The sequence below is a fragment of the Aplidium turbinatum genome, chromosome 4 (assembly GCF_918807975.1).
Source record: "Aplidium turbinatum chromosome 4, kaAplTurb1.1, whole genome shotgun sequence".
In the NCBI taxonomy this organism is placed as follows: Eukaryota; Metazoa; Chordata; class Ascidiacea; order Aplousobranchia; family Polyclinidae; genus Aplidium; species Aplidium turbinatum.
Window position 1 is genome coordinate 37,014,201 of NC_137475.1, and position 24,166 is coordinate 37,038,366.

The window sequence follows — 24,166 nt, forward strand, 5'->3', positions numbered from 1 at the left end:
TTAATCCTATTCGGACTAAATTATTTTTTAAATCTGATGTTCTATAAAAACATTTGTCAAGCTACGAGATGGATTTTTACACAAAAGTAATTTTATCTGTCTCCAATCAATTAATCCTGGATAGATCTAGGTTATAGCTTAACGTTTTTTTTTTCAAACTTTTGTCCACGCAAAATGTCGATTTAAAGAACTAACACAAACAATTTGTCATTCAGAATATTCAAATTTTGCTATAATATTTTGATTTTCGAAGTAGGCTACAGTACTTTTTATTGAGATTCTCCGTAGATAACTTGGTCTGTCAACCACAAACATGTAAAAACAAATAATAGCAAAGGTTTGAGCATTTATTGATATTATATACCACCTATAGGGTATGCAATAATAGTTTAATTAACACCACCATCCAATTTATTCACATAGTTTCCTGTTTTAAGGGCATTTGTGTTAATTTTTTTAATTGACGCAAGTATTGTTTGCGGAAAAACAAGCAAAGGACAAGCCGATCGTTTATTTTTATGCTTAAGTACATTCGTTAAACGTAAATACAACTGGCGTGCTCAATGCCATCGTCAAGCATGAAAACTTCAAGGTTTTCTGGGAATCGTGATAAGTGCCAAAATGATATGAGCAATTGTCCAATTACAAAGCCGGCCTACGTTATGGCGGTAGATTTGCCTTTTTTCTGTTTGCTATTTAAAACGAACCATAAACCACTTTGTGTTCACTTCCTTTCGAAGCTTCTAAATTAAACCCAAAAGCTTGAGTTGAAAAAGAAGATTTGCATTTTTATTCGGAACATTTTCCTGAATGACAACACTGCACAGAAATATGGAAATGGGCAACGGACTTAAAGACAAAGTAAAAGTATGTTTACGATGATTTAAAACAATGAAAACTATTAATACTACAAAAAGTGCTCAATGCCAAGCAAAAAGGCAAAGCAGAGCGAATTAAATCAAATATAGTTATTACTATCTGAAGCCTTTACAAATTGTTTCACCTAACGGATCATCAGAAGGTCTTATTCAAATAGAATTGGATGATCCGTTAGGTGAAACAATTTGTAAAGGCTTCAGATAGTAATAACTATATTTGATTTACGATGATTTATATGTGCTATAGATTAGACTTCATATATTTTTGTATGGCTACATATCTATGGTGTTAAAACTTTCAACAACTCAAACAACATTGCTTGATCTACATAAACCTGAGCTTTTTGGTACCGTACGTTAAATACGTGGTCATTTTGTAAGTTGCCTGCAAAGTGACCAACAGTCACACAGATTCAAATAGGTGTTTAAAGAATTTTTTTATTTTATAAAAAGCTATAAAAAATTGTTTTCCCAACAGACTTATCCGTATTTGGCTGATTACTTTGCTGACAAGACTGTAGCAATAACTGGAGGTACAGGATTTCTCGGACAAGCTGTCATTGAGAAGTTACTGCGCTGCTGTCCACGAGTGAAAAAAATTATTTTGCTAATCAGAGAGAAAAAGAATGTTTCTCCCAGCCAAAGATTGAAAGATCTCACCAATTCCAGTGTACGTTTCAGATTTCTTTACAATTGCCTACTTTATGCATTGGTTAAAAAACTATATAGGCTACCTTTCCCAGTTCAAATAAAGAACTCCAAATTGAGATCTGCAGAAGTTATTTAAAAATCGTCAGTTTTCATATGACATTTACAAAATAGTCACTCAAAAATTAATTAAAATATCAGTTTCTTTAGCAATAGTTGCAAAGTTTATCTGATCAGTGCGAAAGTAAAAGCAAAAACGTAAAAGTTGTTTTATTGTTTTACTACACAACAACCGGTTATGAATAAACGAACCGGTATGAACCGGCGCATCCTCTGGAAAAGTATTCTCAATAGAATTCATTTGCCATCTCAACCAAAACTAGTTCAGCATTTTTTAATTGTTACTTTTCTTCAGGCTTTCACTGTTCTACGTGAACTTCAACCAAACTTCGGAGATAAATTGTCATTTCTTCCTTGTCAACTTGACGCCAAGGGTTTGGGCTTAAGTGAAGGATCAAAGAAAGTTTTACTTAAGGAAGTAAATGTTTTCATCCACTCCGCTGCCTCGTTGAACTTCCAAGAACATCTGAGGTTAGATCAAACTTTCATGTTTTGTTAGTCGTTTCTTTTATTCTTGTTCTTATAATTACAAAAATCTACATCTCTCTGTAAACTTTTAATCAAATATGAGGTGGTAACCTACTGCAAATATATGCACTAAACAATTCAATTTTAATTTTCAGGCTTGCATACGAGCTAAACACTAAATGCGTAAGAAGACTGATGAAGCTTGCTAAAAAGATGCGTAATCTGCAGTCATATGTTCACATATCTACGGGTAAGTGATGTGCTGATAAACAGAATTCGCATTCCAATTCCTGTAGCTTGCCGTTTTACACGACCAAAAACATCAAGCTCATATGTCTTCTAATACTCAAGAGTAACGTTGCATCATATTGTAGCCTACACTAAAATACAAACAATTGAACCAAAAAACACATCAGTTCAACAGAACAACTAAACCAAGATGAACAAACTCTGCTCGTTTACACCATAATCTTTCGAAACAAATTGTCATTTCCAAATATTTTTATGATTTTCTTGTTTTACAGTAGACTTGTTTGTTGTGCAATGTGGATAGCCTACCAACTTTTCACTACGTCAAGTCTTCATTATTTCTGGTAGCAACTTATAACGGAGATAACACGTTTTAAGCATATGATGCTTTTGTTGCAGCGTATGTACACTGCAACCAAACCAGCACCACAGAAGAGTTTCATGATACTGGCATTGACTACCTTGATCTTGAAAGCTCACTGAAGTGGATGGATGATGCAACTTGCACTAAAGTAACCCCTGACGTAATCAAAAACAGGTCAGCAAAGAGACGCTTGTTTTTTGTAAAAAAATAATTGGACCTAAAGCACTTTGAATCTAACTTCATCTTTACATCTTAAAACAAACCCAAATTTTGCAAACAGAATGCTTAGAAACTACGTATTAAAACAGACTCGGAGGGTTGCTTAATTTTATTTATTCACTGACTGCAAGGGGCGGGAGTAGGTAGAGCAAACAGTTTCGGTATAATTGTTTTTACGCAGCAATAATAAACAGCTATAGCCTATCAATCTATTTGTTACACTGGAAACTAATTCAGCATTATTTTTGACAAATACGTTAGCCCAAACACAATGTTATAAAATATTTTTTGCAGACCCAACACGTACACTTTGACAAAAGCTTTAGCTGAAGATGTGGTCAAAAGGGAAAGTGGAAATATACCAATTTGCATTGTTCGCCCAAGCATGATTATTCCAGCCTTGCAAGAACCATTGCCAGTAAGAAAAATTACCTTTAGTTGAATAAAATTCATCAGTGATTCTGTCGCTTTTAGAAATCTGTGAAGAGATTTTGTAGATAACGCCTTCCCAGACAGCAAGTCAACCGCTTTTTAGATTGATTGATTTACTGTTTGGGACGTCTGTCAGTCAACGTTGAAACGAAGCGGCCTATATTTCAAGCCGCTGCCCATCTTGTATTTTAAAACTCTGTTCATGCCTTGCTGACGTAATTGTGGTATGAAGGTTGTTCAAGATGTTCACGATTTAAATTACTTTGTTACGCTGCCATAGTTGTTCCGCTTCAGCAGTATTTGATGACAATGAAAGTTCGAGAAGTTGGCAATGCTGATTAGGTTAACCGCATGGATAAAACATTTGTATATCGCTGTCAATTTTTGCTATAGACAACAATTCAAAAAATCACAAATGGCTATGTTATTGAATTGATTACAGGGTTGGGGCTCCAATGTATACGGACCGACAGCGTTTGTCATTGCATACCAGAAAGGCTTGATTCGATCGGTCATCGTCAACGAATCAGTAACAGCCGATCTTGTGCCTGTGGATTTTGTAGTGAACGGAGTTCTATCAGCAGCGATGAAAACTGGCTGCGACTACAGTGTCCCACGAAACGCGAAACTGCATGCAGGTTCTCAATCATCGTCATCTGGGGACAGCGACATCGGCACCGACATTGAAGGGTCGGTATCTTTGTTTGGAGATGAAGACAGCGGAAGATCTTTTTCTTCATCAAGCTCGACTTGTTCCAGTACGCAATCAAGTAAGAATATTTTTTAACTTACAAATAACTTCAAATCTAAATGATGCAAGCAAGGACAAAGTTGTGCCTTTTCAGCTTTTTGTTTGTCTATTTTTTTTTACCAGCCAGTAAATCAGCTCCTTTATACTTCGCTTTTTCTTTGTTGCTTCACTTAAATCAGTCCTCACAACATTACAAAGATCAGATTTGCAGACTGGGTCAATATTATACTAATCGCAGGGCCAAAATCATAATTTTTGGCGGACAATTCAGTTTTTATTCATCGAAATTCGACAGATCGCTCCAATGTAGGAACAGATCATGGCGATCTTTGTACACAGGCCTTGACAACATGCAACTTAAAATTTGACTGAAGGCCGATCTGTTAGTAGTCAAAACCGTTGAATGAGTTGAAAGTTTAAGTGTTAGTTAATAAATATAGTTTTGTGTATATTTTGTTCAATTTTGAGTTACTTTTATAGTGCTGTTGCTACCATTCAAATGACGTACCAGATTTTGGCACTTGTGCTTGAAATCAAAAAAATGTGTGGCAACACTGGTAATTGAAAGAGATTTGTCATTTTTTCAATGTGAAATTAAGAGTTGATATCTAAAACGGGTAGTGTGTATCTAAACGATTTTATCGTCATTTACCGTAAGTTATTTAATGCTTTTAACCTTGGATAATAAACTAAGAACATGTTTTTTCATAGATGACGAAGTATTTAATCGACGACAAAGATGGCCGTTGCTGAAGGGGGTTGATCGAAAAATTCCAATTTATCATGTCAACACAGGGACGACTAATCCATTGTCGATAGAAACAGTTGGTAGGTTGACCATGGCCACCTAAAGATACGGCCTGATTTGTCACATTTTGCAGAAATTTTCATGTTTTTCTAACTTTGGGCGAACGTTTAAATAAATTTTTCTAAAAATTAGATTTTTACGCTTTCTTTATTCTTTTCCCCAGATGACACAATAGGTTTTAACATCTTCACATGTTGAAAAACAAAGAACATTTGATTTCGAAGATTTTAGTCAGACTGTTAATTTTCAATAACAGTCTAATTTTGCGTTTTTCAACTTACTTTTTCTCATTTGCTACTGCTTCCCCAAGGCAACAAAAAAGTTTTATGTCATTAAGAAACCACAAAAAGTAAAACCATCTCAAAAAATGTCAGTCAAGCACTAGCAGTAGCTGTACTCAAAATCTGCAAAATGTGACAAATCAGGCCGCATCTTCAGGTGGCCATGGGTTGACATATTAGCAGAAGCATGACTGACAAGAAATAGGTCTTACTTAGACAAACTTCCTCTCATTGCCTAAAACAGGGGTGCCAAAGTGTTTTTTAGCCACAGGCCGCATTTTGAGAGTCTTGGAGAACGCATTAAATTTTCCACACTTTTTCCTTAAAATTGTACCTAAGCTTTAAGATTGTACATTCTAGAGCCCAAACACGGGCCGAAGTTTGGGAACCGCTGGTCTAAAAGCTAGGCCATTTTTTATTGCAGCTTCTTCCGAGTCAAAGCACATCGTTTACTTGTGGTCTAATGTTGGCCACAGTTGCTTTATTGGCACATGCTGTATCTTTCATTATAGTATCACTGTGCATCCAAAACATACTTCAGCCAATTTTTTAAAAATGCTTAAGCTTATTCTGTTTGATTTATGACTAATTATTATTATTATTTATTTATCATTTGGTTTTATTTGATTAACAGTAGCCTACTGATGAAGCCGCCTTTACAGCGGCGAAAGCTCCATAAATAAATTTTATTAAGTTGCCAAACCTGATTGTTTTATTTATTGATCTTAAACTTAAAGCCTGATATTTAAAGCTTTTTGTTAACATACGCATCGCAATACATGTTTTGCGTTTTATGCCACAACCAGAAGTAGCCTAAGCTAAACAGATCATGGATATAATTGGTATTCTAAAAAATGTTACTTGAAAATAAAGTTAAATTGAATTACTTTTGTAAAGTTGGTACAAACATTAATGTAGGTTACTTTTTCTTCATAGTTTTACAAATATATTTTGTTTTTCTTTCAGGCCAATATGTAGCCAAGTGGTCAATGAAATACCCTGCTTCACCATTTCGCTTACCCTCAAGGACTTTTACAGAAAACAGGTAGGCTACTGGTAAACACAATTATTTATGTTTTTTACAGACACTTTCAACTCTTACTGTGCAAAAATAATTTCAGTTTTTTACTCATAAGCTTGAGATACAGATTCTGGCCGGCCGTGAAACTAATTTTAAGCTAGCACGTTGGCTATATTGCACAAAGCCAGCTTTTTGCGGTTTCATGACTTGTAGTGGTAGTAAAAGCATCATCAAAGATATACAATGCAAAACAACTACGTAGACATTGAGAAAACCGTTGGATGTGAAGCGCATACGACAAATAACTTAGTCTACTTACACACCAGACCTTTCTTATTTCTGTCGCCTAAATGTACTACATACAATTACATGGATATACTTTTGTACAGAACTATTCATCAGGTCAAGACGTTCGTAGGACAAGTCCTACCTGCCTATGTAGGAGACGGGTTAAGGCTTCTTTTGAACAAACGAAGAAGGTATAAGATTTACAGATATTATACTACGGTATGATAAACTTTACAATGCCAGAGCAATAGCATATGCTTGCAAAACTTGATATAGTAGTCTTATTAGTGTGAAGGCATTTAACGTTTAAACTTAGTAATATTGATGTGTTTTACAAAAATCTTACTTTTTTAATCGCCTTAAAATACAGTTTATCTTTAGTGAGAAAAACTTTGATAAAGTAGTAGCGGCTAATCAACGTCAAGAAACAATGTTCTCACTAGAAACTTAGCTTAGGTAGGCTACTTTTATAATCATTGAAAAAAAAGGTAAATAACATGGTATTTTAACAGATTTGTTCGCATGAGTAAAGCAATTAACAAAGGTATGGACGTGATGAGTTTTTTCTTCACCAAGTCTTTTTGCTTTGGCAACGACAACGTACAAAAGCTTCGAGAGAGTTTACAGGAAAAAGATAGCCAGGTGTGATATACCTCATTGTTAAAGTAGATCGAACTTTTACCACTTAAATCGGTGGTTCTTAATCTTTAGTCTGCCCCAATGGCTCAGTGGTCAAGCGTCCGAGTCAAGATCAAGCGGCGCTGGTTCGGCTCTCGGGGTGTGCGCTTGAGCAACGTATTTCAGGACTGCTTTCCATTCAGCGGCACTTAGTGGATGAAATGATTTCCCGACTACAACATTTCAACAATCGCAAACTTCACTCTGTCAATGTCGGTAACCGGCCCTGCGTCAAAAGCCTCCACAAGTATGCGAAACTGTCAGGAATAACCTATCAAAGGCCTTGTCAGTCCGAAGATAAAGATTCAAAACCAACCAACCTTTTTTCTTGTTGGCACTACTTTTATAATTACCAACCAGTTCTCGAACCCCCCTCCTAGGATGGCTAAAAGTTATATTCACCAACAATTTAGAATGTTGGTCAGCCAGGTCAACAAGCATGGCTTCTAACGACATTTTATAACTAACCTTAAATAAGTTGAGAATTAAAATAAAGTTCAACGAACCTCATGTTTAAAAAGAGTATATATTTCGCTACATAGTAATGAACATCTTCAGTTCTGCAAACAAACAAACAAATTACTGCAATGAATGCTGCATAAAGGGAAACTATGCTGTAGGCTAAGCCTCTATAATCAAAATTAAAATGATGAGCAAAATTACTTCAACATTTACACATTAAGAAAATTATTTAGGTCATGGGATACAAAAACCAATGTTCAAAGTGAAGAATAAAAACCAAGAATGGATTCGGCAAATCTTCTCTCGTCGGTTGACGAATCCATTCTTGGTTTTTATTCTTCACTTTGAACATTGGTTTTTATATCCCATGACCTAAATAATTTTCTTAATGTGTAAATGTTGAAGTGATTTTGCTCATCATTTTAATTTTGATTATAGAGGCTTAGCCTACAGCATAGTTTCCCTTTATGCAGCATTCATTGCAGTAATTTGTTTGTTTGTTTGCAGAACTGAAGATGTTCATTACTATGTAGCGAAATATATACTCTTTTTAAACATGAGGCTGGTTGAACTTTATTTTAATTCTCAACTTATTTCGATGTGATCAAGTCAACCGCTTCTTGCTGACGGCGTGCCAGGGTTAGGTCTCGGTGTCTCAGATGACATTCACTTTAACCTTAAATATTAACCATTCACGCACCCCCTTGGGAGTAGGTCCCGCACCGCTTGATGATGCGTGCACCCCTGGTGAAGAACTCCTGACTTTACTCTTCAGCCAGGATTTATAAATGTTTGAAGCTATAATAGTCATGCTTTAATGCAGAATGTTCAACTGATTATTTTGTTTTTTAAGTCAACTTCTTGTCAGGCAAAACACAACCTATAAAGTTAGTTATGCATTAAGGTAAATTTTTAATTTCGAGATATTTAAACCAGTTGACGTAATGTTTTAGCAAAGTACAACATATTATAGCATGTACTGTAAGTTGGTAAAACCATTAGGCTATCTAATATACAGGTAACAAGAAGTAGCCTGCAACTTGCAACTGACTTAAAATTTATTTTGTATGCTTTTTAGGTATTTTACTTAGATGCGAAGGCTTTTGATTGGGATAGCTATTTCAAGATTTACATTATCGGGATACGAAAATACATTCTCAAAGAAGACACATCTGACTACGACGTGCAACGCAAGCGCCTGCAAAGGTAATATTATAATAGGCTACTGTAGTTTTAAAGATTGCGAAATATATCAACTTTATTAAAGCATTAACGCAGCGTTTCTTAACCGGTGCGCCATGGAATGTTGCCAGGTGCGCTGCAGGGAAATGGAAAAATTATTCAAAACAATTGGTAGCCTGTTGTTTTTAGAATTAGGAATAGAACATATGTACTCTCTAAATTTAAGGCAATAAAGTTTTAGATTTTTACCTCTTATTTGAGGGACAACTAAAAAAACAACTAGGGGGTGCAACTGTGTTAGTGATGCTAGTAGCGCAATGGTGTTCAGGGATATCATAATTACTGGATAATAACAAAAGGCTTAATGGATACAGTAGCTGCTTGTCCATAAGGACTGCAGCCCCCTAATTGTTTAATTTGCTAACTCTAACTATGTTTTACTTTTTCTAATTTAGAATGTTGTTATTCAGTAAAGTGGTAGCCTCTTATGATGAATTTCGAGTCTTGAGATAATTAAATATCCCCAAATGTTCTTAAAAGAGTGCAACGTACGAGCAAAATTGCTTTTCGTGTGTTGTTTCATTTTGCAAAAATATTTTTTTTAAATAAGTATTTTGAATGGTTTTGTTTACAGATTGGCGTTATTGGATAACTGCATGAATGGGGCGATGTTCTTTGGAGCTTACGGACTTCTAGTGAAGTCAGGGATTACGAAACACATATGGCAACGGTTGCCAAGCCTTTTCTCATTGAAATCTTAAAGACTTAAAACTGTTTTCATGTTATTATTTGTAAATTTTGCAATAAGGTATGTTTGACCAACGGAAGGAGAAAATGTTGTTGGCTTGAAACTTCTCAACTGCTTTTCAGTTGGAATCTTTTTTAATAGTCAAATCTTTTCGCCACTTACTATGTTTGCTTTCTTGTTTTGAGTTTATAGTATGTGCAATATCGGGAACTTACGATGCATTTTAATTTTGCATTCCTATATATCGCTGGTTGGATATCGTAGAAGTCTTGTAACGCTTCAAAGGCAAGACTGATGTGTCAAAAAAGCCAGTCACCACAGCACCTGTTAGTGTTGAAGCAATGCAGCAAAATAAAAAAAGTTTATCCTTTATCTGCTCTTTTACGTACGTATAATGCTTATTCTAATTAAGTGCATTTGACCTTGATATAATGACGCAGTTGATGTGACCTTTTCTATACGGCCCTTTTAAAGGGGTGATCCAAATTTGGGAAGTCATATAGGAATAGCTTACCAAATCATATTACTGAATGTATATTATTCATCACGTATAAAATAGTTTTATTTCTCATCTTTTTAAGTTTTTTGAATTAATTTTATTTTTGTCAAACTGACTCATCCCCTTCAAAAATAGCCGCTTGGACACCTTTTCAACACTAACCTTATAACACTAGAATCAAACAAAGAAAACGATGTCATAGGCTTCACATAAAGAAATGTGTATTTTTTGCTTTTATTGGCTATATGTTGTTTAATGTTTATTTTCCTTGCTGTACATTGCTTTGCGTGTTTTATCCTAAAGCTATCAATGTGGACTTTTTATTTTATTTTTTGAAAAGTAGAAAAATGGTTAATCGTTTGTCTGTGTTTGTGTTAGGCTTACCCGTAGTTGGGTAGCAATCCGTGAGCACTTTTTCACTAATTTTCTTTACATTTTTGTTATATATTTTCTTTTTTGCTTTTCATTGCCTTAATAAAAAACGTGTTGTAAGAAAAAGGATAATGCATTCTGTTGAACCACTTTATGAGTAGGCTACTTGTGTTTGTTACTGTGTTGAAGCATTATCCAAATTCAACACCTGTGGCCCACGTCAGACCAGTTGTACAAATACAAAATGATTTAGATATAGAATGAAAAACAGTGCTTTAACTTGCACATGCGCAAGGTGCAGTAGCGTAGCCAGGAATTTTGAAAGGGGGGGGGGTTTCGCCTAAGACGACAGCCAACGGCGGGGGGTCTGGGGGGCCTCTCCCAGAAAATTTTGAAAAATTACATTGAATTTGGTGCATTCTGAGAGCATTTTCAACAAAAATGTGGTATGAATATTCCTGAAAAATGGTACTGTCCGGTGGCATAGCAAAAGGATAAAATCATGTTTTCTTCGGCATTTTTCGGAAATAAAGCTAAGTCTCTATGTTTTCTTGTTTCTAATTCCTGGCTGAGATGTTTGGTATTGGCAAAACTCGCTCTTTTAATGAAGATTTGTTTAAAATTAGGCAAATCTTTTGTAGACTGAAAGCGTCATTCTCAATATCGTGACGTCACACACGTGCCAAAGGGGGGGGGGTTGTAACCCCCAAAACCCCCCCTTGGCTACGCCACTGGCAAGGTGGGTCTTCTAAAGTATGACCGACGAAAAGACAGGTTCTAAACTTTAGCTACCAGACAATACAACACTCCAAAAAGTAATATGATTTAGCACAACTTGGTCAACTCTGAGAAATTTTTAGAAGTGCAAAAAGCGTCGACTTTTCTGGAAGGGAGCATAGCAACAGGTGTTGCGCAATACTTGCGCCAAATGGTAACTTTTTGGTCTCAGGACAAATGAACAATTACAATAACAGCCAGTAAAACATGCAATTACAATAACAACCAGTAAAACATGCAATTACAATAACAGCCAGTAAACAATTATACAGTAATTTAAAAGTTACATTTAAAAGCACAAAATAAAGAGTTGGGAAATTGAAAATATTTTTCTAATCATTTTCATCACTAAAAAGCTTAAATGCTCATCAAGATTGTCTATTTTTATATTAATGATTGCTAAAGTTAATTTTTGTACAGTAAAAGCCCCAGTGTTTCTCAACAGAGGGCCACAAGGAGTTTTCCAAGGGGGGCACAAGTATAGACTCTCCATACTAATGTCACCCACCAATAAAAAACACCCAAAGATACGAGCAAACTTCATCCTCTTCAAGTAGTTATCAAAGTGAGTTACGTTACTACCTTGGGCATCTCTTGTCCAAGACTGAAAAAGTATCACAGTTTTTGAATGATTCCAAGAGCAAATTTTTGTGTCTTATTAAAGGCTCATTATAAAATCATATGCAGTCTTGCAATTCTTTAGCTTTGATTCCTTTCATTTTTTGTTATAGCCTAGTTTGATTTTGATTCTTCTGCCTCTCACGCAGATTTCCAATTTCTATTTACAACTGTTTTCATAGCAGAACATAAAGCATTACATCATTTAACTCAGGAAATATACCTCGTTAAACAGGATATGAATAAATACCCTGCAGCATGAAAGATATCCAGGTGATTGTATTGAATGAGACTGAATGTTGTGTAGTATATATAGAAATCAGTTATCAGCAGACAACAAATGTAGTTCTAGGATTTGCTTCAATATGCGATATACTTTTGTCATTACTGTGATAAGTAAACTCAGTTATTAAGCCTCGAGAAACGAGAAGATAAGGATACTACTAAGTCTTCGGCCACTAACGAGAGTTTAGGGTAATCAGCTCTTTTCTCTCTGCTACCATTTCTTCAGCAACTACGACAAGCAAATTTTTACACCCTGGTAGAAGTGAGTGGTGTTTTTCAACAACCAGCTCAATCCGGGTGTCAAATTAGGTTTGCATAGTTAAAAACAAGACCCTTATCCACTGGGTCATCCCACAGCTGTAGGCCTACTGCTGTTAAAAGTACAAATCACTATAAAGTACCGTAGGTCTACACTACATTTGTAAAAAATATAGCTAAAATTCTACAAATGCAAACTTCACAAAATAAACATTTTTCTGAAAGTAACTGGAAAATTTTACAACTTTTAAGTTTAATGACACTATTTATACGTAATTAGAACCCGTGGTTTCATCTGAGCGAAGGAGTCTGTTTGAAGTGTCCTGACAATTACGAGGTAGGCAGGCATCTGTTTTTCTTTTAGGTAGTTGCTTGCTCAAATAGTTGGGTCATAAACAACAACAATGCAAGGAAACACAGAGATGAACAACAATTTGAATATCACCAAACAGGTAGGAATACAGGCTTAAGGACGAGAAATACACTCTTCTAGATACTTTAATCTTAATTCTAAATCGTTAATTTAGCACAATAACAATAAGCCTAATTAAAAACGTCTACAGATGTTATCATTTACCATGTTTCTTTGTTTAAATATCAATCAACAGTTATATAAATTCGAAACCCAGTGGCTCCGAGAGGGGGGGGAAGTCGGGCCAGTTTCCCCCCTAGCAAAACATTGTAAAGGAAAAACGAGTAGTTTTTTGTTTTTGCACTTTTGAGGGGGGCCCATTTTTAGTACTAAAGTAAAAATGTACCAACTAAATAATCAACAAATTCTTAAATGAAGTGCGTAGTTCCAAGTATTTCTCATTCATTGTAAATGTCACTCTCGATGCTTCTCATCAAAAACAAATCATTTTCGTGTTAAGGTAGGTGATGTTGAACAGCTTCAAAACGTAAAATCTGAAGCTAAAATGATTTCTGTATCACTGAACGGTTTCGATTGTATTGATAGTTTCAACTTGAAAATTGGCGCTGTTTTAGCTAAGCGGGAACTATTTTTGCTTGACAACTGAACCTTAACTTCAAAATCTGCGTTGGCCAGGCATAGGATGTTGTATCCAACATAAGTTATCTGGGAAAGTTAAAGGTATCATTCCAAGCACGATTAAAGAAAGTAAATCCTGTATATTTTTTGTTTATGGATCATCATCAGTCATTATCTCCGCCTGCAGCAGATTGCGCATCAACATGAGTTATTTGCTTCCAAGAGTGGCGATTTTAAGCCAGCTCGCCCAGTGTCGCCAAGTTGAGTCCGGTCCATGATTGGATGTTGTCTTGCCATCGTTTTGGTTGTCTGCCCCGTTTTCTTTTTCCTTCTACTTTGCCTTCTGTGCAAACTTTGCTGATTCCGAATTGTGATCTTTTAGTGTGGCCAAACAGTTTTAAAACTTTTGATTTTATTAACTTATTGCTGCAATTGGATGTAATTTTGTCATAGTTAAAAGATCTTCTGTTTTCGTGTGGTCAAGTAGCCTTTTGTTGGTCATGCTTCTCATGATGTTATTTTGGAAGGAAGTGAGTTTTTTTCTTTATTTGAGTTTTTTGTTTATGGATGTTGTTGCTTGAATCTAGTTGGAATTCATAGCCTAATGTTGCCTACAGACAGCGTTGTTCAAATGTCTTATCATTTTTGGTGTAATTGATTATCTGTAAGCTTGGGGCATCTTTAAAGTTATAGCCCAGTCAGAGGAAAAATTTTAAAAAATCTAAAGAAAGCTGTCCTATCATCTTGCAAAGAAAATTGACTTCGAGAGGGTAATCAAGGCGTGGTGCAGTCAAACCCAATGCTTTACATCACCCTTCTGCAATTGAAGCTCTAAAGACGTTTCTTAAATGCATCAAGTTGGAACCAACAAGAGCTTGATCGGAAGCTGAGTCAATGCTAAAGTAGCCTCCAACTAGCAGTTTTAAATTTGTGACTGCTTTGTATTATGTGGATTACGGTCAGAGGAAAAATTTTAAAAAATCTAAAGAAAGCTGTCCTATCATCTTGCAAAGAAAATTGACTTCGAGAGGGTAATCAAGGCGTGGTGCAGTCAAACCCAATGCTTTACATCACCCTTCTGCAATTGAAGCTCTAAAGACGTTTCTTAAATGCATCAAGTTGGAACCAACAAGAGCTTGATCGGAAGCTGAGTCAATGCTAAAGTAGCCTCCAACTAGCAGTTTTAAATTTGTGACTGCTTTGTATTATGTGGATTACGGTCCTAAACAAGATTAAACTGAGAACTCCCTAAACTCCTAAACTGAGAAGAGTAGGCTACTACTCGCAAGCTAAAGTTGCAGTGACAATTGTAAATTTAAAAAAAAATGACTTTGTTTTCCTGAGGATAGAACGCTTTTATAACTCCACTTAACTAGCTGAATCATTCGAAGGAAATGTATTCTATCGTACATTGCAAAGGATTCGATAGTTGTTGGAATTGACAAATGTATGAACAAACTTAAACATATCGACGATGAGTTTGAAGTTCCATGACAATTTCATCGTATGTCTGTTGTGCAGGTGCGGGGATGTGGGACAAATTTAAACCATTTGTAGGCTACAACAATGACATTTTTCAAGACATTTTGGATGAGTTGGTACTTTTGACAGAAAGTCACACAGCAAACTTCAGCTGAAAACTAGAACGAACTACCCCATAATCTCTACACAAGGAATCATTGATTGCAACTTTCGAAAGATTTTTACAAATAGTTTTGTTATGATTTTGTTTTGTATTCCGGTAGCTACCTCCAACGGCTGTGCTTTGAGAACGTGGTTTTAGCAATTACTGAAATTTGTAAAGAATTGTTTGCGTTCCAGTTGGCCTATGACTCAAAACCGATTGAAAAGCCTAACTATACATGTTGTGCATCAATTCAGACGTCGCAAAATTTTATCATTTGATGCTATGATCCGTAACTTTGCATTGCAAAAAGTCCAGAAAAGGTTGAATTAAATCAGGGATGTCCAAAGTAAGTTTGAATTAAATCAGGGATGTCCAAAGTCCGGCGCGCGAGCCAACTCCGATCCACGAGACGTTTTGTATGGCCCGTACCTGTTGTTGTACGATGTGTTATTTTTGGCCTGCAGACACACAAAAATCATGTAAATTCAACATGCAGTTTTCAGAAAAATCATTGTGGCTGTTGGCCCGCGAACACTTATTATCAAATCTGCATCGCGTGGGAAAAGTTTGGACACTCCTGAATTAAATGCTTGGTTGAACTATTTTCGTTGCCTGTCGGCCTATTGTGTGTTTACAAAGCTTTCTAGACAAAATAGTTTGCCTCAATGGCATTTTTGCTGCAAATGTAACCCAGTGATTATATATTGATGATTTTTACATTGAACGAAGTTCTTTTCATGCTGAGGAAAGTATGCTAATTTCAGCTTAACACGAACATGCAATGCAATATTTGCTAAAAAATATTATGGGGCCCAATTTTCGTGTTGTTTCCCGACCAGTGCTGATTTCTCTCGGAGGCCCTGTCGAAACCTAAGCTTTTTTATCATTTCTAATTTTCCATAAAATGCTTCAAAAATTTGTTTTCCCTACAGACTTATCCGTATTTGCCTGATTACTTTGCTGACAAGACTGTGGCAATAACTGGAGGCACAGGATTTCTCGGACAAGCTGTCGTTGAGAAGTTACTGCGCTGCTGTCCGCGGGTGAAAAAAATTTTTTTACTCATCAGAGAGAAAAAGAATATTTCTCCCAGCCAAAGATTGAAAGATCTCAAGAAATCCTCGGTACGTTTAATTACAGTTTACCAACTGTTTTTTTTTTTTCAGATTGACAAAGAAGATCCACGTCAGCTGAACTGACAGTCAGCGTCCAGGGACACTTTTGGACCCAGAAGCGGCCGATTTTAGCGACCTGTAACATATCCAAACGGCCCGGGAACTTGAAACCTTATTTTCCTAATGCAGCTGTAATAACTTATATATTTTTCGTTCTGGACACGCCAATGAGGAAAAGTCAAATGATATCAACGAAAGAACTCTAAATGGAAAATTACTTACGTTATAGGCACTATGAATCCCTGGTTATAGGCTACACAGTTTGTCCTGATGATTTTGAGGTGAAATATGCGTAGTCTATACGTTGTATCCAATTTAAAGTTTGAGAGAAATAATGTCTACATATAGTTCATTTGCTATGTCAACCGCAACAACATCATGCTTTAACATTTACGTACTTTTCTTCAGGCTTTCACTGTTCTACGTGAACTTCAACCAAACTTCGGAGATAAATTGTCATTTCTTCCTTGTCAACTTGACGCCAAGGGTTTGGGCTTAAGTGAAGGATCAAAGAAAGTTTTACTTAAGGAAGTAAATGTTTTCATCCACTCCGCTGCCTCGTTGAACTTCCAAGAACATTTGAGGTTAGATCAAACTTTCCTGTTTTGTTCGTTAAATTTTGCATTCTGACTTAGAAATTGTCGGAATCGTTATTGTCGGACACAGACAATCTCTTGGGAAACTTAATCTTGGCAGTTTCACATGCTTGTAATGACTTTGAACTACTGATGTTTGCCTTGTCACTGAGATTAACACAGTGAAGTTTCCGTTCATGGTTGAAGAGTTGTAGCTTGTGAAATAGGCTAAGGCTAAGCTATTTCATTTTTACTGGCTGCCGAGCTGTAGGCTACTTAAAAAAATGTGTTGCTGAAGGGTTAACTGCGAAAATTGAACGAGTGTTAATTGGTGTGATCATTTTTACGTGAGTCCAACTTTTATAAAACCTAAGCCTGCTATAAATTAGTTGCTGCAAATTTTATCAAGTCAAAAGTAGAAGGCTACTCAGTACTCACAAAGGCTTTGCCTAATTTAATGCAACTTCGGTTATCGTAAAACTTTGAACCATTGTTGGACCAATCCAAGTTGGCCAAATTACCTGAGTGGTTGAAAAAATTCGTAGAAAAATATATTTGCAATCAATCAAAAAGTAGGTTCTTCTGTTTTGTGAAAGTATAAAGGCATGTGAGAAAATTTTATCTTGCAGCGCCAGTAGCGAGGATATATGTGAAGGATGGATCATATCTGTTTTCCCATTAAGTTGGAAAGAAAAGTTAGACACACATGTTCAACGCCACTCAATAGGGCCATATCAGGGCCAAACTAAAGGCCTGAATAAGTGGATAATTTTATTTAACCAAAAAAATGCGTTGAAAAATGTATTTGAGACCATTGAAAAACGGTTTGACTTAGCGCAAGGTTCAATTAATGATCGTCAGTAGCAAGTTTAACTGTATTTGCTTTTACTCAAGTTGTTTCACAAAGCAATTTTGATTTCTAGACTGGCATATCAACTAAACACTAAATGTGTTAGAAGACTGATGAAGCTCGCTAAAAAGATGCATAATCTGCACTCATTTGTTCACATATCTACCGGTAAGTGATGTACCCGTCAATAAACTTCAGTTTTGTATATTAGCGTAACACATCTTGTGGCTGTGTCTTTGGCTCTCTAATTGCCCACGGCTCTTTTTAGGACTATGGCCTGCTAAGCCGAATACGAGTGCTTTCTTCACTCTATTTTTGTTTTAGGTAATAATATGACCAGTTAGGAGCAGCTGACTCGATGATCAAATGGTCTTTCGCTGCTCCTGGCTAATCAGATTGAATTGTTCGACACTAAGCGCACTTAAGCGTTCTTCTACTGTATATTCAGGAATTACAGTAGGCCTATATGCGATGAAAAATACTTTGTATCAAATAAATGACATTTTTGTTGCAGCGTATGTACACTGCAATCAAACCAGCACCACAGAAGAGTTTCATGATACTGGCATTGACTACCTTGATCTTGAAAGTTCACTGAAGTGGATGGATGATACGACTTGTACTAAAGTAACCACTGACGTAATCAAAAACAGGTTAACCAAGAGACACGAATTTCTTTTTTTTTTAAATATGTAGCTTAGTAGCAAATTTAGAAAAAAAATTAGAGGCACCAAAGTTTGATCGAAGCAAAAATTGGAAAATAAATTATTTAATAATTGAGGTCCGGAAATGCTAATAGAGATGGCAAATTCTGAAATTGTCTTTAAGGTTTTGTTTTGAGACAGAATTTTAGTACCGGTACTTGTAAAGCGAAACGTTTTGCGTGTCGTTAAATCTGTGACATTTAGGCTAAAAGTGAACTTCGGCACTTTTTTTCCTTGCTGAAATTTTGCAACAACGCTTTGGTCAAATTTTGCAACAGCGCTAATTTCAGTAATTTATTTTTTGAAAATTTTTATAGTCTAGTGTTGTGAATAGCTCTTTTCAGCAGGATAAAGGTTCGAAAATCTATGCAAGGTTTCCCCACCTTTGCTTCACCTATGGTATTGTCATGGCACATTGCACTTTATAGCCTATCTTAATTAACACTGAAATTATCAATTTAATTGTTAAATAACTAGACTATTTGAATGAACAATGTTTACTTCGCAATGTTACATTGTTAGTTTTTTGTGGGACATAAAAGCTTTTTACTCCCTTAATCCACTTTCTGAAACTATGCATGCTCAACATCGCTGGTTAGGTGAATAAAATATGGTTGAGCGAGCAAAGCGAGCGAGAAAATTTTGTTAATATGGAAAAAAACATAGACGGAGTTGAGCCCCAAGCCGGGGGGGGGAGGGGGGGCGGGAAGCTGTAAATGCGCCTTGCATGATTTAAGCTACTGATTATCGAGCTTTTACAGCAGCTTTTTTTCTTTTCTAAACAGTCAAAAAACATTAAACATACCAAAATGAATGCGGCCCCAAACAGCCGTGTGCCCCCGGCCGGAGAGAACAGTGTGCGGTGAACACGGTCTTGCATGAGGGTCAAGGATAATTTTAGTCCCGGGTCCAGGATGTTTTTGACGGGCTAAAAACTAGAAAAAAACACAAATATTCTTTTGGTTAAATGTAATCACATTCAACCCTTTTTCATTTTATTTTTCATTTTTATTTTAGTTGGATAAGTTTTGCTTTTTTGGAAAAATAACTTTTCCCCGATGAATTTACTTGTTTAGTCAATTAGGCCTAGTGGTAGGCTACTTTTCTTTAAATAAGATAGGATATTGTTTTTCTCTTTAGAAGATGCTGTCTAGTTTAGGTGTCGGGACATCTCATTGGAGCAGAGCCAAAATTATCGTCGCAAGAGGCCTCTTGAGCATAAGTGGGCTACATGTCAACTTCTTTTTTCAGACCAAACACGTACACTTTTACAAAAGCTTTAGCTGAAGATGTGATCAAACGAGAAAGCGGAAGCATACCTATTTGCATTGTTCGCCCAAGCATGATTATTCCGGCCTTGCAAGAACCACTTCCGGTAAGAGAAAAATCGAAAAAGTTTAAACTTAAATTGGATAGCGTACGTTTTGAAAGTAGCATACTGATCAACGGTACGGAGCTGGAGAGTTTAGTTTGCACTTCAATGACAGCTGTAGGCTTGGAAACTAAACCAAAAGTGGCATGATCTACTCATTAGTCATCGTGCACGCTTGCAGGGGATAATTTGTCCACCTGGAATTCAGGAGTTTTCCCAGTGTATCTCGTGATTATGGGGCGGTCTTGTAAGCGCCCACAATTCCATATAATAGGTGAAGATTTAGGAGCAAAATGGTTGGAACGTCTGGTTAATCTAGTAAAAAAGTAAAGCCCAAAATGTAGATAACCTATTAAACTCATGTTCAGCAAACGTCTCGAAAACTAAAATTTTGATGGACTGAATACGAGCACTTTTAACTAAAATACGCAAATTTTCTTTACCTAAAAAGAATAAAGCCTTTTGTGTTGCTTAAAGCGATATGACGCATTGAAATGGAGTCGCCTTTGTTTACAAATTCCCGGACCAAAACACTTTGTTCAATGTTCATCGCGCTTATACATTACAATGCTCCGCAAGCAGAACACTTGGAAATACTCTCTTGCAGCGTAGGCAACACAAAATAAGACGAGAACTCTGATTTAATTCAGTTGACATGCTGGATGGATTAATAAGTTTTCGTGTTCTTCAATACAAGTTCATGTCAACCAAATTCTTCAATTGTCCTACAAAACAAGCAGCAAGGTTAATTTTGATCAAATTTAATCAGATAGATTCGTAAAAATAGACTATTGAAATGAAAGTAATTGACAAAAAATAATATTGTGATGAAACTTTCAGTTTTGCAACCCGTAGGCTAAATGGAAAGCCGTGAGTTAAAAGTGTCAATAGACCTTTTGCACATTCAAAATCACCAGAGCGTGACGATTGAGTTACGCGGAGTCCGAGGGTGAAGAATCGCTTGTTTACTACGGTTTATGAAGGAGTTTCTTGTTATTGCAAGTAAGCGTGAAGTCGCTGGCAGGTGAAAGTAAATTTTTTGTGTTTATGAATTGTTGTAGGTTATCGGTACACTTCACTTCTTGTTCGTTTTAATCATAGTGTTGGCTAACAGACTAGGAAAGGCAATTTAAGACGGCCATTGTGGAGCGTGTGTATTTTGACCGGGAATTATGGTCCACGTTAATGGTACCTTGTCTTGCAACATTTTATTTTGATTCTGCAAAACAGATGCAACAAACCAACCACACTTCATTGATGATACCAAGCATAGTCACTGGTATTTTCCTGTCGAAGATGTGAAATTGACAAATTTTTTTTTATGGCACTCTGTACATGAATAGGCTACGATGGCGTGCAATACTTCGTGTATTCAATACTTCGTCTTCACTCATTTGAGGCCTTCTACCTATAGGAACGGTGGGATATTCAAATGTAGACCAATATCATGTAAGTCTTTTTCTATGAGAAACCCTTTATCGGCCATAACAGCATCATTGAAGTGCAGTTCATTAGCAGCTATTTTCTGCTTCAAAAAGTGAAAAAATCCACTCCTCTGACATATTTCTTTGTCACTCAATTTACCAGTGTAGGCTACAACTGAGTTTAGCTGCTTCGTGCCACAATACAAACATAATTAATACCCCCATTTGGATCAACTCCCACTAATGCCTTTGCAGTGTTAGTACTTTTATAGTTCCAGTACGTTTGCGACTGAGGGTGAAGTGAGGATGGTGTTTCGAGACGTGGGATACTTCAGTGCAGTCGATGATGATCATGGTGCATGGGTAGTCCTTTTTGAAGTCTGGCTTCATGGCTGCTATGATAACATCACGATGAGGGAATATGTTCAAACCGGTTCAAACTAATCAACCTTAAATACATGAGATGCATTCATGAATGAAAAATACGGTGTAGGCTACAGTACAGATGCAGAACTAATACCAAACCTTGTGCTTAAGTCTGAATAAAACAAACCCAGGCGAAGCTTCATCAACACCAACAAAAATTCATCTTCCACCGCTAATCTATATAGATGCAGTGCTCCTGTAGCATTTTAAGGTATTTCGAAAGTAGCATCGTCAATCGTCATCAAGTTCTGCATCAACATCTTTATTTGCACGCTTAGCTTTTGAAGCTGTATAATACAGGAAATTCTTCCTATCTTTGCCTGGCAAGGTCGCTTCCAGTACAGCAAAGAACTGGTCGAAGGTTTACACTGCTGTAGCCTAAGTCTACAACTTAAAATACTTTTATTTTCTGGCAAATTATACTGAAACACTGATACACGCCTGTAAAGACCACAAAACAACAGCTCAAGCAAATGTTAAACAATTTATTCGCTTGCAAACTACGCCACTAACCCTAGCGCACAGCATTGCAAACAGCGACGAGTCGTTCACGACTCCAACGTCACGCTCTGTTGGTTTGTTATGCAAAAGGTCTATTGATTGAAAACTAATAACTAAATTGTTAACTTGATTACAGGGTTGGGGTTGTAACGTATATGGACCGACAGCGTTTATCATTGCATACCAGAAAGGCTTGATTCGATCAGTGATCGCCAACAAAGCAGTAACAGCCGATCTTGTGCCTGTGGATTTTGTAGTGAATGGAGTTCTATCAGCAGCGATGAAAACTGGCTGCGACTACCGTGTCCCACGAAACGCGAAACTGCATGCAGGTTCTCAATCATCGTCATCTGGGGACAGCGACATCGGCACCGACATTGAAGGGTCGGTATCTTTTGATGAAAACAGTGAGAGACGCTTTTCCTCAACAAACTCGACGTGTTCGTGCACGCAATCAAGTAAGAACATTTTTTAAACTTGGAAACAAAATGCAGATTTAAGTTTCACCAGTTGCTGAATGTTTCACCATAAGCAAAATTTTATCAATTGAAAAGTTTGGTCAAAGATAAATTGATTTTAAAGGCACTTCTTTCACGCTCATGAGACAGAAGCTATAGATTTCCTATCAGTTATGTTTTGTAATTTTTGTAACGGATTCTTGTTTTAAATCACGGGTCACAGGCTCACAGCTCTCATCAATCAGATGCTAGGGTAATGTAATAATTTGAACGCATACTTTTACTCAGATGACCATGCATTTGGTCGATCACGTAGCAACCAATTATTCAATGGCTTCGAGCAGAATATTCCTATTTATCATATCAACACAGGGACCACTAACCCTCTTTTCATTAAGGATTTAGGTAAGTTGGTCGGCACTTGATAAATTTTTCGATATTTTTTTTTGACGCATAAAAATTGAACTTACGAATAGTGACAGAAATGGTGACACCTGTTAACCACTGATATGAGTTTTTTGTCAAAGCAATCATGATATGCAAATTCAAAGATATCAACAGCTATGAAATCTAGTACAGTAGGTTTAAATTTTGAAGCTTTTTTGTTTTATGCATAAGCTTTTATTTTAGAAATACATGCGAAGCAATGGTCAATGGAATACCCTGCCTCACCTGTACGGTTGCCAGCTACGCGAATAACTACAAACAGGTGACCATGCAAAACCATTTACAGTAATAGCGTTTTGTCTCATACGGTATCGGACTTATGCATAGTGATTAAAGCTTTAGATTAAGCGAACGGAAGTCAAGAAAGCTGTAGCCACCATCAACGCTTTCACCTTCAAGCATATTCTTAAGATTAAGAGTATTACCAAAAGCACGGATTGCCATGTCCTCTTGATGACTGGCGAACATATTATTTTGATCGACACACAAGCGCTCTTTCTTCTCTGGCACTCAGCCGACGATACTCTATACACACTAGTGTGTATGAATGAGTAGTTAGATTTACTGTGATAGGTGGTGGCTGACTAGATGACTGCTTATGGTCTTTCGCTACCATCCTGATTGCGCCATAATCTAACCAACAGTTGTACAATGCATTGTTTTGACAATTACATTTACTCTGCTTGTTTGTTAATATATGGCGCTGTTGAAACAAAATACTTTGACTTGACTATCCAATACTGAATTTTGTGAACAACGCTGAGTTACTTGCACTTTGCTAAACTTCTTTAGTTACTTCACAATGTAGATACTAACGACGTGTTTTAGCCTGATTCTGCGATTGGGAATAGCGGTAAGCACTAGCTTTTGGAACTTCTCTCTTTTAGGGCAAAACAGTTCCCTGGTCATGTGCTATGACGAATGGTGTTAGAGTCAGTGTGTTGTTGTTACGTTACTCAATCTATTAATCAACTGATTCGACAAAACTTTACAATAACATTGCCTGACAATACATAAATTCAACAGACAGCAATCCACACAGCAGCCTCAAGCCAAAAAAAGAACCACATAAAACAACAATAGGCTACACTGATTGTACCACCATTCGTCATAACACATGACTAGGGAACTGTGTTCCAAAAGCTAGTGCAAACCGCTATTTCCACAGCGAACTCGCAGCATCAGGTAAATCAGGTCGTTAATATCTACA

At 36.5% G+C, this 24,166-nt stretch overlaps 2 protein-coding genes across 2 annotated transcripts; both read left to right on the forward strand.

Annotated features, from left to right (window-relative positions):
• The first annotated feature begins 764 nt into the window (after window positions 1-764).
• Window positions 765-9,610, forward strand: LOC145769128 (fatty acyl-CoA reductase 1-like). The gene is made up of 13 exons (XM_082580720.1): window positions 765-867; window positions 1,357-1,548; window positions 1,942-2,117; window positions 2,270-2,364; window positions 2,763-2,901; window positions 3,241-3,364; window positions 3,821-4,148; window positions 4,841-4,957; window positions 6,185-6,263; window positions 6,629-6,718; window positions 7,040-7,169; window positions 8,746-8,873; window positions 9,484-9,610. The coding sequence occupies exons 1-13, from the start codon at window positions 811-813 to the stop codon at window positions 9,608-9,610; spliced, it is 1,782 nt and encodes a 593-aa protein (XP_082436846.1). The 5' UTR covers window positions 765-810.
• A 3,213-nt stretch (window positions 9,611-12,823) lies between these two features.
• On the forward strand, window positions 12,824-23,222 carry LOC145769129 (fatty acyl-CoA reductase 1-like). The gene is made up of 9 exons (XM_082580721.1): window positions 12,824-12,858; window positions 15,957-16,148; window positions 16,608-16,783; window positions 17,698-17,792; window positions 18,139-18,277; window positions 19,580-19,703; window positions 22,188-22,509; window positions 22,798-22,914; window positions 23,140-23,222. The coding sequence occupies exons 1-9, from the start codon at window positions 12,829-12,831 to the stop codon at window positions 23,220-23,222; spliced, it is 1,278 nt and encodes a 425-aa protein (XP_082436847.1). The 5' UTR covers window positions 12,824-12,828.
• Window positions 23,223-24,166: the final 944 nt, after the last annotated feature.